At 40.5% G+C, this 15,401-nt stretch overlaps 1 protein-coding gene across 2 annotated transcripts in view; it reads left to right on the top strand.

Annotated features, from left to right (window-relative positions):
- Positions 1-15,401, top strand: part of SMS (spermine synthase) — a 50,704-nt gene that overhangs the window by 7,038 nt on the left and 28,265 nt on the right. For both annotated transcript variants that reach the window (XM_030020129.1, XM_030020130.2), the window contains exon 2: positions 10,391-10,511. In XM_030020129.1, coding sequence (XP_029875989.1) covers positions 10,391-10,511 — 121 coding nt within the window. The remainder of the gene's footprint in view (positions 1-10,390; positions 10,512-15,401) is intronic.

Genomic DNA, 15,401 nt, shown 5'->3' with positions numbered 1-15,401 from the left:
ACAGGAGAGCTGGCATTATTTGGGCAGGCTGAAGATCTGTTACCAAGTACATATTCTCTTTTACTGCTTTTTTGGATAGAAGGGCTACAGATAATTCAACAGGTGATAATGTTTAAAATGTGAACAGTCTTTATATGCCAGTTGGTGGACTTCCGTTTATGCATTACTGGGAGAGACAAATGAAGTTAGTGGAGCTGAGGCATTGAAACCACATTTGTTGATGTTAAGGCTCAAGCTACACATCATATGAAGTAAGTTTCCTGAGTGCATAAATACTCTGTGTAAAGGTGGTATGCCAAACTTGGAGAGTACCTTTGGCTTACCTCTTTGCCTACTGCTCAGCTCCGATAATCTGTTGGGATAGTGTTAAAAGAAGTTTAATGAAATGCTGTCTCTCCATAGCAAAATTAAACTTGACCAAGCAGCAAGTCTGGAAAGAGTGTTGTGCGACTTAAATGTTTAAAAGGTAAGAGATACTGTCTGTGGGTTGTTCAGAACAGTGTGACAAATATTTCATGTCTGTCTCTAGATAAGCAAATGTTGCTTCTGTATTAAAGAACAGTGAATTTGTATGAAGTTGAAAAACCTGCAAGGATCTTGCAGGATAAAGTAACACTTAGGGAAGAGAAAAAAGTTTAAAAGCATTGTCCTTAACTAAACTTTTGTGTGATTATTAAACAGGAATGTGACTTACAGAATGCCATCCACTGTTACTTGTGGAGGCCTATAAATAGTTTTTCCCCCAGAGTTACCAGAGAGTGGCAGGACTTCTGGTGAGCTGTTGTGCACCATGGCAGAAGATCTGCATTTTAAAAGCTGTTGTTAACCATAATAGGATATCACATCACAACTAGCTGCAATTAGATGCCAGGTATAGGAAAACTACTTTTAAAGCATGTATTTTATGAAAAATACAGAAAGAAATAATTTGTAAATGTCAAAGTGAATGGGAGAGACTTTTTGAATGTTCTTTAACTCTGCATGTTATTACGTGAAAGGTATTGTAACCTGGCAGTTCTTTGCTTTTATCCTCTTTGTGACTCTGTTTTTGAAGGGGCAGTACTTAAATAGTTTCTCCTTCGGAGTTGTCCTGGCTGTCAGAATTTGGCATGCTTGGCGTCTTAAGCTTTTTTCTTTTCTTGTGGAATGTCCTTGCAGGACTTACCCTACTTAACTGAAAAACATTCCTCTAATAGCCAGCTGAAGAAGGTCCCTCAAGTGCTTCTAGCAGCAATGACAGCCTTCTAAAAGTTTTGCCAAAAGCTAAGAAGGAAAAAAACCCTTCTGTAGGTCCCTGTAGTGGGTTCTTTTTAAACTTTGCTAGTGTGTTGTGATGCAGGAGTCATCAGGAGTGAGCCTTCCAGTGTTGATGAATGCACAAGCAGGAACCTTGTATTTGTGCAGTAAACAAACAAGGAAAAGTGTGCTTGCAGTGCTTGATTTCAAGTAACTCCTTGGTCATGTCAGATTATAATCAAATACTTGTGCAACTAAACTCAAGGTAGATCTGAAAGTCTTCATTCTTAGCCTTCAAGTAGTTTCTGATCCAGATGTGCTGCAAGTATTTTAACCTTGACTTTGCTGGCTCTGCTGTAGTCAGCCACTGTTAGAGTGAAAGGTTTATTTTCCTGTCTCTGGGTATTTTATTAATGATGCTCATAATAATTGAGCTCTCCTGTAGGCCAGTGCCTGTGTGTGATTGCTTATCTCTTTGCACTGGTACAGATTTTCAGAGAGACTTCTGTGGACAATGTATCCTGGGTCCTACAGGCATCCCTGCAGGACCATGGGATAATGGCAGAGGCCATGTATACCTGCTGTCCTCCTGAAGTCTGGATGGTGTTCCTTGTCTAATGAGTGGGTAGAGATTCTGGTTAGCAAAATTTTGGAGACTAGTAAATAAGCTTTTACTACATGTAGTAAAAGTTTAATAACAAAGCTGAGCTGCTTCACTTAAGTGATCTGTTTTAAGCCTTCTTTGAGTCAGTCTGCATGACTTAATAAAATAATTTGTACACAAGTGTGTGGTGGCATGTGTAACAGTCCCACAGGCAGACTTGCGTCCTCAACTGGTCAGTAGCATTTGTCCTTCTTGAGTGCTCTTTAAATGCAAAATGGCTTCAGTAAGGCTCTGATTTCTCCCAGAAGTAAAGAATATATTAATTGGGAAGTCAGTCTGTGGGCTGACAGGAAAAAAAAATGTGGCCGCTGGTTATAAAATTTATTAATAAGCACTTTCGTGTTCACAGCTAATCCTAATTTAGTCTTCAAGTGCAAATGAGCTCTAAATTGGTAGTAAATGCTTTCTTCTGGTTCTTTCAATATGTATGTTGCAGTGATGAGTCTTCATTTGTGCTTGAAGAGACTTGCTAGTCTACCTAGTTTCATATGTGCAATGTGCTTACTTTATTAAAGCAAGAAAATGATTTGTTTAGGTAACATTATATTGGCTTAGTGACTAGCTTTACATTAAAGCATGAGAATGTAGTTTTATTTTGATGCTTCACTTTGCAGTTTGGCTCACCTGAAAGGTTGCTATCCTGGTACGGGGAGGAGGGTAAAACAGAAAAGTGTTTTGTGCAACTGGTACGATCTGTGTTGTTTCTTGTTTTCTTCATTCTGCCCCTTTACTCTGGTCTTTTCTCTGCTGTACCCTCTACCTAGGTTGCATGCCTCTGCTGTATTCCAAAAGCACTGAAGAGCATGGTTATTAACACCAGACCATAAAATAGATGTAAAATGATCAATGCTGCCAGGAAGGTGGCATTCACTTAGAGAAAGAATGACAAAACAGTAGTTGTATACTTGAATCCTTTTTACAGTAATGGTGCTCAGCTTCTGCTGCAGGTTAGATGTCTACCAGAGGTCATTAAGAAAAGCTCCTTGATAGAAGGATTCTTGTCTCTAAGGAAGCATTTGTACCAGAGATACTACATGATGAGGAATAAAACTGCCCAACCTTGTTAGCATTCTTTACTTCCGCACTTAAATGATGTGTTTGACTGAAAAGTCATGGGAGACTGAGACGGAGTGGGAATGCTGTGATATAGTCTAGTAAACCTTATGTTCTGCTCTCGCTGATTTAATTAAACTCTGTGTTGTGGTGTTTTGTGACTGAATGTACTGAAATAATCAATTCTAACTGCATTATCTGTCCTTGTAGCAGAAATTCACTATTTGACCTTTTCAAAAAGAAGTTTTTGTCTTAAAGACTAGATGGAAATGGAATATTGCCTTTCAAATGACGCCAAGAAAAGTGTTCTGCCACATCACTTCTGCTTGAATGTGGAGCTGTTCTCTGGTGTTGAATTTCAAATGATGAGGTACCTTACAAAATTGACCTTACAGTTAAGATCATGGCTGTTGGGTGTAACATGGTTTCAGATTAGTCTTCCTCTGTGTATGTGCTTACTGGTGGTACATTGAAATGTGATGGTGCTATTAATCTGCAATTTGATAATAGATGTCTTTAATATTGTAATGAAGTAACTGGAATTTTATGTCCCCTTGAAGCACAAACAGTAAGGCTTAAACCTCACTGATGTTGGAATGTATTTTTATTGAGGCTGAGGCTACAGAAAACTTCAGGAACTTCAGATTCACAAAACAACTGGGGTTTTCAATACACAAATCACTTCTGTTTTTATGTGTACAGTAAATTAATTTTTGGTTGTCCTAATACAAGAAATTGAATAGAAGAAGGGTGAAGGAGTAACTTCTTTAATATATTTTTTCTGTTATGGAAGTGGATGGAGCTGATAGACCTGTAGTTGCTGAAAACTTAAGGTTTTATGTAGAGTTTTTCCTTAAAGGTGATTAGGGAATCTTACCCTGCTTTTGTGAAAGAACTGAAAAAGAAAAACCTCTTTATCAGAGCTCAGAGGAGGAAGTGGGAAAAGGTGATTTTGTTACTGAGACTGCATCTCTGGCATGTTTTTGTTTTTATATACACATGCACTTTGCACTGCTTGCAGAAGCTGAAGCATAGCCATTCCCGTTCACTGTCCATACAGTTGCTTTTGGCTGAATCTTGCTTAGTGTTTTAAGTAACAATTTGCTGGCTGTGTACCCTGAATTTGCGTTTTTATTGTATAGGAAGGGCTAGGGAAAACTGGCTTTTCCTTTACCTTAATGTTGGAGATTTCAACAGAGATTTAAGGTATTCCTTAATCCATAAAGATGATACACGACTGTATGAGCATCTCAGGAAATGTGTTTGTGTGCTGGTGCCATCTGAAAGCCCCTATGTACTTTTAGTCAATGTTATTAATAGAGTTTTAGTAGTGTTTTTGAAACTACAAGAAAGTTCAGCTTTTTAAATGTGGTCTTAGGAAAGTTGAAATAGCTTTTCTTTTCCCCCCTTGCATTCCTTTGTCTGAAGCTGTGCTTCCACAGACCTCGTTCTAGTGAGTGGCAGAGGGAAGAAAAGTCAACTGTGGGAGATTCTTGTGTGTGGGGAAGATGAGGGAAGAAGGTAGGTGTAGACTGTGGAAGGTGTGCAGTACTCTTTACCAAGGACCTTTTTCCTTGTAGATGTGTGGCCCTGCAATGATTATCTCAGTGCATCTGAGTAAAGAATCTGGGACTGAAAGAAAATCAGTATCACTCCTACCTTCAAAAGAGCAAGAAGAAAGATCCAGGGAACTAAGGCCTGTCAACTTTATCTTGATACCTGGGAAAGCGATGGAGTAAATAATCTTGGAAACTATTTCCAAACCTGCTGAGGACTAGAAAGTGTTTGGGTGTAGCTGACCTGGGTTTACAAAGGGGAGATCATGCCTGACCCGCCTTACAGCATTCTGTGGTTAAAAGACTGGCTTGATGGAGGAGGGAAGAGTAGTGGTTGCTATTTATCTAGACTTTAGCCGGGCTTCCCATGCCACTTCCAATAACATCTTCATGGACAAAGTGGTGGTGTGCAGGGTAGAGAAATCCACAATGAGGTGGATTGAAAAATGAACTGCAGAGCCCAAAAGGTTGTGATCAGCAATAAAAAGTCCACCGGGAGGCTGGTGAGTGGTAGTGTACTCAAGGAGGTGTAGATAGTGGGGCCAATGCACTCTCTCTTCATCAGTGACCTGGACATTAGGACAGTGCATCCTCAGCAAGCTTGCAGATGACACAAAACTGGGAGGAGTGATTGATGTGCTGTAGGTTCTCCTGGCCTACAGGAACCCAGTGAAGTTTCAACCAAAGGGAATGCCAAGTCTTGTGCCTGGGAAGAATGACCTCATACACAAGTACAGGCTCAGGACAGCTTTGCTGTCAGCTTAGTGACCCTTCCCCTCTATTCAGCCCTGGTGAGGCATATCTGGAGTGCTGGATCCGGTGCTGGACTCTCCAGTATGACCAACTCTTGTGTTGGAGTAAGCCCAATGTAGGGCCATGAGCATGATTAAAGGACTGCAGCATCTGTCATACAAAGAGCGGATGGCTGAGCTGGGACTGCTCAGCCTGGTGTAGAGACAGCTCAGGGGGTTCTTACCCATACAGCGTCATAGAATTATTTAGGCTGGAAAAGACCCTTAAGATTGAATCCAACCATTAACCTAACACTACCAAGTCTACCATTAAACCATGTCCCTAAGCACCATGTCAAATAATAAAAAAAAATATATATAAAAACCTGATGGGAGGAGTAGAGAAGGTAGAGCTGAACTTTCCTGAGTGGGGCCCTGTGTGACAGGACAAGAAGCAGTGGGCACAAAATGAAACACATGAAACTTGATCTGAATGTAAGAAAAGAATTTTCATGGTGAGGGTAGTTGAACATGGGAACGGGTTACCCGCAGGGGCAGTGGAATCCCAACGTGTGGAGACAGGAAAACCTGCCTGCTTGTGGCTGTAAGCAACTTGCTTTCATGGAGCCTGCTCTGAGCAGGGGGTTGGATGAGACAATCTCCAGAGGTCCCTTCCAACCTCTGCTGTTCCGTGGTAGCTACCTGACCTGTCTGTGTCAGAGGGATGTATGCAGAATTGACTTTACATAGAAAAATCAGACCTCAGGTGAACTACAGGTTTGCTCAGGGGGTATGGTCATGTCACTGGCTTAGGCACTCTTTTCACCCTTCCCTCTCACTCCTTTTTATGTCAGCACTAGCTCTTAAAAATACATGTTAGGAGTTGGTTTTGGATGCTTCCTGCACCACCTCTGTAACCCCCCCCCCCCCCCCCCCCCCCCCCCCCCGTTGAGTCTGGTGCATGAGTGTAAAGGGAGAGGTGGTTCTGGCTTGGGGCCAGAGCAGTCAGGTATGCTGCTGCAGCAGGTTGAAGGCCCAGCCTCCTGCTGCCCTCCTCTTGAACTGCCCCTGGGACCCCACCTGGCTGGAGATGAATCTCTCTTCTTAGGTGTGTTCCCTTCATCACTTGTATCTGACACCCTCCCACCTTGTCTCTGCACATTTCCTGTGAGGTTTCTGAAAAACTGGAATTGATGGGTAGAATACTCATGTGTGAGAATTTCAGACTTTCACAACACAATGACTTGTATATTGAAATGATTAATTTACACAGCTCTGAACTGAAACAATAAGCCAGTCATTCAGGTTGCTGTTTACTATTAGCATATTCTGCATATTGGCTACTAATGTACACTCTTTAATGTGTTCTTAATGAAGCAGTTCACTTGATTTTTTTTTTTTTTTTTTCTTCACCATTGTCTATGGAAAGTGCAGCTACCAAGGGAAGAATACATCAGAGATGTGGAAGCATATATAAGTGCTTTGTGCCCTGTTGTTTCAGTTGTGTTACATTCTCGCTTGCTAGGGGAAATGGTTCAACATCAGGGTAAGAAAAATCTGAAGTCAGAAATGGGGTGAATATTTTCAAGTGAGAGCTAATCTTTTCCCATAGTTTACTAAGATCTTGTCAATCCTCTGGTATGAGGAGGTCTTAAACCAGAATATTTTTAGAGATAGTCTGGCTCAATAGCAGATTACTGAGCTCAGTATTGGAGTATCTGGGTGAAATTAGCCAGTGTTATGCATGAGGCCAGACTGGATGCTTATAGTAACTCTGGACTTTTGAGCTGTGCTCATGTTTACAGATCACTGTCAAATAATGGCTGCTTGGTCCTAAAACTGCAGAGGAAGGTCTGCAGCTGCTGCAAATCATGTCTTCAAGTGTGCTGGGATTCCAAAACTGTCTGGCTTAACTGGGCATTAACCCTCTTGAGAAATAAGTATCTCTCAAATCTTCTACATAGTGGTTTTGTTTCTGTTCTGTGGAGTTGAAACTCTGGGCCTTTTCATTCCTTCTGGCAAGTAATTATCAAATAGTTACAACAGTATTTCATGCTTGGTAACTGGAGTTTGTTTCCTTTGTTCCTGAATAGCACAAAAAAAAAAAATTATGACTACTTGAATTAACATTTTGATGTAGATTCAAAGGTCTTCTACTGTTGTAATCACCATTGTCCTTTTTCCTTATCAATGCTTGGTATAGCCTATCTGAGCTTGGAGTGGGGTGGTGGCAAGTGGATTTGGGTGAGAGATCCTGAGATTCCTGAAAATTCCTTATGCCTTCAAGCAACCACTGATGCCTCAAATATTTTAAAAAGGAGTCTCCCAACTTTGGAGAATTAATTAGCCCTCCAAGGCAAATCTTGTGTGGTATAACCAAAAGGAGACCTGATGAAAGAGCTTGTTGTTGTTTTAATTTCCTAAAGTTAATCACATAATAGGAAGAACTCGGTCAAGCTTGTGCCTGGCTGCTTAGCAAAGAGATCTGTTGCTGAATGCTGAGCAGCTTGTGAGGGATTAGTAGGTTCATGGAGCAGAACAATATCAGTGATGATTTGTCCTGCAGTCTCTGCCAAGACGTACCTAGCAGGAATCCTTGAAGCTGTTGAAAGCAGATAGCTAAATGTGGTATGAGCATTTCAGTTATTCCAGAGTATGTTCTCTGTCTTTCTACTTCAATATCTTGCCAGGAGCTGCGGAAGTGAAGTGGTCTGGGGGTTAGTTGCATACTAGTTCTGTTTTGGTTTCATGCTAATTTGCTGGCCTGGAAGGGTATGGCATGCATTATTAAACTGAATTCTTCTTTAATGTTGTTGTGGTAGTGACATAAGAAGTAAGGGAGGGAAATGAGTATGGGCTTTGTAAAAGATGAGGCAGAAGGTAAAGAAATGGGGCAAGGAAGCAAATGCCGAGCAAGAAGTGGGGACCACATGTCTGAAGTGACAAATTGTTGTGAATGTACTGGCTTTGGAGCAGCTGCCCCTGTCCTCCTCCAAAAGAGTGCTGATGCATGCCAGAAGCTGCAAGTTTGAAGTAAACAGTGCAAAGTTCCCTTCCCAGTGCAAAGCTGCAGAGACTGGAACCAGTTTAAGAACTGTGGCTCTAATTATGGCCCCATTTCTTTTATGCTTTTGAAGTTCCAAAAACATGTTGGCTTGATTGTTGGCCCACTTACTACTGTAGCCACAGTTACTGGGCAGATAAACTGTGTACTCTGAGCATTAATTATTGCCTGGGTCATGGTGGTACCTGATTGATGTTGGATAGGTAGTATAAGAACTTACTGGTACAAATGATGTGGATTTTGACAGGAGGGTAGGGAAGGAAAAAAGCTTCATAGTGATAGTGGACTGCAGGGTTGGGGTGTTTCATCAATAAGGGTAAAAATCATCAGTGGTGTTACTGACTGAGGAAGGGCCATCAGTCAAGTCACTTGCTGTTGTCCAACAGTACTTATTTTTTGTTGGTTCTATTTCCTGGTAATTTGCAACATGAGGATTTAATGAGTGAGATGTAGAAGGTGAAAAATAAATATTTGTCTAGCAACATGCATCAAATATCAGATAGTATGAGCAGTAAGAAGCGGGGCCTTTCCACTTCAATTAAATATCCTTGGCAAGACATTGGGGAATTGGCTTGCTCTTGACTTTGTGTAGAGGAAAATTAAAGTAAATGCTTTCTGTTATTTCAGTGTGTCTGGTTAAAACATATAGGGATAATGGAGCCCAAGCTTTACAGACGGGCAAACACAGGTTTCAGGTAATCAGGTTTTCAGTTAGTCTACTGTGGACTTGTGTAGAGATGATAGATGAGCTGAACTGAGATTTACTTGGTATAGATTTTTTTGTTCATTTGCTTGAAGCTTGTACAAATCAGTAACATCCTGGAAACTATTGCTGATCACATCCGCAGGCTACACTTACTGGTTTCCAAGGTGTATGCATTTGGGTGGAGGAAGTAAAACAAAATAATTACCTTGGGAATAAGTCTTTAATAGGTCGGGGCAGGGGGAACAGTGTGTCAGTGTTGAAGCATTTGGTTATAAACTGTGCTTCCATAATGTGACTGTGCCAGGTGGTTTTTCTGATAGAGACATTCTAAATCCTGGTTATATTATTGACATGTTGCATGACTGTAGTGGCTTAGTTTTGTGCTTGTGAGACAAAAATTATGATACTTGCCTCACTGGGACAGCCTGTAGATTAGTATTTTGTTAGGTCTCCTCACTGGTGCTGATATGACTGTCTTTACAGTTTTGTTCCTGTTCTGGTAGGTGAAGCTTTACCAGCATCCTCCACTAACATAGCTTGTCAATTCCAAAATCAACTGACAAAACTTGCAACTTGTTTTTGAGACACTTGTTTGAATGGAGCATCTCAAATTGTTGTAATAAAGATTACTTTAAAAAACAAAACAAAACCCCACAAAACTGTGTACAGCAAACCTGAGGCTTCTGAAATCAGCACTTTTGGACTGAATAAATAAATACCTTTATGGATAAATCATCAGCTTGCTTTTGAAGATAATTACCAGAGTAACGTCTTCGGTTATTTACAAGTGAATTTTTGTGTGCTCTGAGTGAGAGGTCTTTGCCACAGCATTGTGAAGATTTCAGTTGGGGTCTGCTCTGTCCTGGGTGTTAGAAAAAGGATGTTTTTATAGGGCAGAGTGGATAGGGTGGTTTGCTCTGCCTAGTTTTCAATGCCTTTGGGGGGAAAAAAAATGTTGAGTTGGAAGTATGAAGTTCCTCGTCAATGCTGTGGTTTCTTTCTGGGATTGTCATTTTGTGTATTTTCAAGTGATCTAAAAAATAATTACATGAGTAAGGACTTGCCTGGATTGTGATACAGTAGGTGACCAATAGTAGCCATAATAAAAGTACTTTTATTACATCCACTGTAGATCTACTTTATTATAGATAAACACTTTTGGTCAGGGTTAAAGACTGATTTAAAAGAAAATTGTTTGGATCCCCATGCACTGAGGAATATCTCTGGGAATGGAAGGGGGAGGGGAGAAGGTACATGAAAGCTGTTGTTCAGATGGAACTCAAAGAAAAAAGTACTTCAGGCTGACAGCAAAACCTGTTCAACCTTTAAAAAAAAGTGGCAAATCCTTACTGATTATTTTTTTCTTTTTTAATCTCACAGCTGATTGCAATGCCATTCTTAAAGCTCTACAGCCCATTTTTCAGGAGCAGGGAATGACAGAAACAGTTCATAACTGGGAAGACCATGGTTATTTAGCAACCTACATAAAAAAAAATGGCAGGTGAGTGGATTTTCTTTTCCTTCCTATATATTATGTCCCCTCTGTGCTCCTTACAAATATTTATTTCTCCCTTTATTGGATCTCCTGGGGTGCAGGCAGGGCAAAATGTTCCTTTGCTACCTTTATGTGTTAAGTGACTAAAATAAAGCAGAATATTGTTGATAATCTTGTTTATGTCATCTTGCAGTTTGACTGTCAGAACAGTTGAATTGGTCAGTCTGGGCTGTATTGATGCAGTAGCAACGTATGGTGTCTTGGTCTGGGGGCCAGTCCTTCCAGATGCAGGACAGCTTGAGTCAGTTAAATGTATTTGTAATTCTTCTGACAATTGAATATGTCTAAATATATTTGAGTCTAACCTTAGCATGTGAGTGATGAAAACTTTCTGTCTCTGTCTTGTATGTGCTTTTAAACACTTTATTATACATTTCAAATTCTCAAGCAGCTACTGAAGTACCTAACAGTATGACAAAGGTGGTTAGTGTCATTAGTGACACTCACATAAGCAGAATCTACTGAGATAAACTTGTAAGCAAAACCACACTTACTTTATTTCCTGAAGCTGCTTTACAGTGTCAGGGTTAGTTAATTACTGTATACATCTCTGGCCTATTTATTAGTAACTACTATGATTTTATTGCACTTCATTTGTTTGCAGTTATTCAATTGTTCTTGACATTCATTGTGGCAGTTGCTGCTTTTGTTCTTTTTGAAATCTCTACTTACTTCGGTGTTCTTCAGGTTTGGAGTTAAGCTAAATAAGCTTTAATTTGTTAGTTCTCTTGGGAGTCCTCTTAAGCAGCTCAGTTGGCCACACTCCTCATATATGAGAATTGCCTAAGGATTTTTCACTTGTATTGGTTCTCTCTCATTACAGAGAGAGAGAACTGATATATTTAGTAGGAAAATTAGATCCTAGGTGAATGTGTTGCCTGCTGGAATTTGTGTCTCTATTTACTATCTATGAACATATAAGTATGTACAGCTCCATAGCTATGTATTTTATATTAAAAAAAAGTAGTGTAGGCTAACTACATTGGTAAACCTGGGGCCTGACTTAAGGTAACAAGTAAGCTGGCATGAGTCTAGTCCTATGTTTATCTCTCCCAATCATGCTCTGTGGAGTTCTTAGTATATTTCAGTCAGCTTTTCAAATGTGACAGTGCCTTTTTCTGATGAAAATTAGTTGGTTTTTATACTCGACGGGCCTAGAAAAACCTGTTTACTTGTCTCTTGTTTTTGTACAGTTGTTCTGGTTTTAGTTACTTGTGCTTCTGTGTTCTTCCTGAATAATTTGATAAAGATTCCAGTTCTGGATAACCTCTTGTTTCTGAGGTCAGTGGAAAGATAGCCAACTTGGTAATTCACTATTCTGGTGCTGTCTTTCCTCTGTATTGGGTTAAGCTTCTATTTAGTTGCCCTAAAAAGGTAATGTCAAGGATATACAAACTCTGAACAGTTAGAAGGCAAAAGATCCCCAGTTAGTAGCTTTTCACTATGCTGCTAAACAACTTAAGCTCTTGTACCAGAGAATAGTTCACAGTATTCTTACTGCTGTGGGAAGATGAAGTTGGGGAGGTGGCCTGCCCCAGTGGCCTTCCTGCAGGGAAAGAAGGGAAGGTCTGTTACGTTGGGTCTTTGTTCTATGTACTTCTACTTAGCACAAGAAACAGTGGCAAGAACTGGGGAGCAAGGGCGATCACTCTGGCACCTCTACTGCTGCAGACTGCCCGCTTGCTTCCTGGATTTCGTCTTTAGGGCTACCCAAACGGTTTGTCAGTTGGCAGGGTCCTGGGTTGGTTTGTTCCAGAGTCCTTTCCCAAAAGGCAGTGTTGGTGAGGCTGCACAGTTTGGGCTGCTTCTGCTGTCATGCAGTTGTATCAAGTAATCAAGTAGCCTTACTTCTCACGTACAACCCTCATGCCATGCTCTAGGGCTTGCAATGCATACTTGATGTCAGCTTGATGTAAGATACTTCCCTGGTGACTGCAGCAGAGCCCTAGTGTCACTTCAGATGCTTTGATATGGCAGTTGGTGGGTTGAGGGAGAAACCTCACTGTCTTGGGGACACAGGAATACCGTGTGGATCTCAGGGAGAGCTGGGGCTAAGTGGTATAAGCATGGATGTGGCCTGCCTGTTTTCAGGGGAGCTCAGCTCCTTGAGCCCTCCAGGCTGGGTGCAACCAGTTTAGTCTAGCATATGGTGCTATTAAACAGATGAGAAGCAATACCTGACATCTTAGACTAGTGCTGTTTATCTCTTCAACTCAGTGATAAATATGATGGAGAATACTGAGTTTCAGGAAGAAATGCTCTAAATACTGGGGTGTCCATGTAAGACATGAATGGGCTTTCTGCTACTGCAGCACTGTTTTTTTTGCCTTTCCTGATTTGCACAGGCTGACTGACTTGCTTTATCAGTCTCCATTTGGCATGTTTTTTAGCAGTCAGATGTACAAGTCTCTCTTCCCTGTAAATATGCAGGTGCCACAACCTTGCCTTCACTGTCTGCATTGCTAATGCAACCATGAATGGGCTTCCTGACAAATGTGGTTAACTGTCAAAAAGTTGTAGTTGAGCTTGGTTTTAATATCAAATTACTGTTGTCAGCTTAATGTTAAATTGTGTACAAGTGTTGTCAGTTCAAAATTACATTTGCTAATGAAGACTCTTCACCCCTTATGAGGTAAGTTCTCAAAGTTCTGATATAATACAGGTCTGGAAATAGTTGAGCTTCTAAAAAGCTATCCAGGAGAGCATCCTAAACATAACAAAGAATTGCAGAGTTGTCATGCAGCCTCAAAACTGAAGAATGAAGGACAAGAGTGCACAGAAAGAGCTGAATGTTAAGATGATATCATTCACTTTGCAAGTGACTTTTTTCTGGTGCAGTGTTAAATGTAAATTAATAAAGAATGGTTATTGCTTTTTCTTGGTATATTCATTGCTGGCTGAACTCCAGTGTATATGGGATTAATTTTCCCTGGAAATTACTTACTTTGCTCTTCAACTTACTGTCTGTAGTGAGGTGAGTTAAAGTATGCTTCAGTGCTTTGCCAGCCCTGTTAAACAGTGAATTGGGGAACAGTAGCATGTGCAGGAGAACTTTCTGTAAGTTTTGGGACCTCAGCAGTTCTGTTTCCTTGAGTTTTCAGATCACTTAAAGAAACTGCATAATACTTTCTTAAGGCAGCCTTAAGCAGTGTGTTTTTGTTAATGTTGGTTGATGTAGTTTTTAGTTAACTGAAATAAGGGTGTGAACACTAAAAAACCCAATAGACTGGACAGTTAAAACCCTGCACAACAGAAACATTTAATGAGTGGTATGAATGAACTGGTGAACATACATACGAACTAAATAGGCTTTATTTTAATACTAGCAGTTTTGTCTGGATTTTGTTTGGGATGTAAAATATCATAAGATTTTTATGCTAATTAAGTGTCTGACAACTAGGAAGAAATTGGCCAGGGCATGCAGACTTTTCCTCTTTCTTCCCTGTAAAACTGTACTTTTAGAAGTAGCTTGTAGTAAAAAGCAGGAAAAAAAAATTGTGATGGAGGGTGGATATGTCATGAGCAGTTTCCTGTGAGGATGGCTGGGTGTTTACTGGGCACAGAAGATCCCCAGGATGAAAGATGTGCGAGTTGGTGCTGTATGTGAGTAGGGGCTTTGAGTATGCACATACAAACACATTTTTAACCAGCCAAAGGTGACTGAGCCATTGCAAGACAAAGATGTGCAGCTGATGTAACAAGCTGGATACTAATCCCAGGAAAAAAATGTGTTGAGATAGTAGTATGTTGCTAAACAGTGTACACTCCAAAGTCTGCAGAGATAACCGCCATGGGTTGCACAGTGCCCTGTGCTACAGATTTTTGTCAACAGCAGTGCCCGCAATTCAACACTTTGACAAAGATACCCTGTGAACAGCCCCGCGGAGGGCTGTGGTTGTTAAAAGAATTGGAGCTGATTTGGGGATTAAGCCATGCTTTCCTGTTGTCATTACCAAAGCAACAGATCCCTGTTCTCCTTTGTCTGAAGCTAAGCAAGCAAAAGTCACATGTGGCAACTCTACCTGGTCCATTTACTTTGTGATTTACTCTGACAAAGGACCTAATTGAGGGAAGTTCAGCTGAAAACATTTACTAATGGGGTTGTCAACACAAGGATCTGGAGTCACGCAGGAAATGGCTCACTTGAGCTGCTCAAGTCCCTGTCTGTAGTGGTGGGGATGGATATACTTCCCTGCTTTGCCAGCCCCCTTGCCCAAACTCTGGTTGGGGAATAGTAGCACATGCAGGAGAGTAGCTCTGTCTCTGAGGCTTGGGGCCTCAGCAGTCTTGTTTGCTGGAGCCATGTGTTTTCAGATCACTTTGTTACCAAAATCCTATACATTATGCTTCACAATTCTACTTCTTAATCAAACCTAACTCTTCTATGTGATCAGATTTTGATTTCTCTATCAGAGTATTTGCAACAACTTCCAGAATGTTTTCAGGCTCACCTTAAGCAGCATGCTTTTACTGAAGTGTCATTTACTCTAGCTTAGACTGGACAGGTAAAGACTTTATATACCTAACATTTTAAAAATCTCATTTAATGTATATGGTACTTTGTACGAAGTCATAGGGTCTAGTATATCTTAACAGCTTTAAAAAGTTATTAAATAAATCTAGGGTAAGGAGAAAAATCATTGAAGCTAATCTTTGGAAACTGTTGAGTATCTTCTCAACTAATACTATATTTTAATAGCATCGCTGCTTGTGAGCAAGTAGTATTCTGTTACATACTCTGTACAGCTTCCAGGGTTTTCTTGTCCTTTGTGCATCTATGGCTCCCTCTTTTGTCATGTTTCACCTGAAAGTTCTTTAAAAACTCCAAAAACCTGA

Source organism: Aquila chrysaetos, chromosome 7 (assembly GCF_900496995.4).
Source record: "Aquila chrysaetos chrysaetos chromosome 7, bAquChr1.4, whole genome shotgun sequence".
Classification (NCBI taxonomy): Eukaryota; Metazoa; Chordata; class Aves; order Accipitriformes; family Accipitridae; genus Aquila; species Aquila chrysaetos.
The sequence above is the reverse complement of the archived record's forward strand: the minus strand, read 5'-3'. Positions and strand labels throughout refer to the sequence as shown.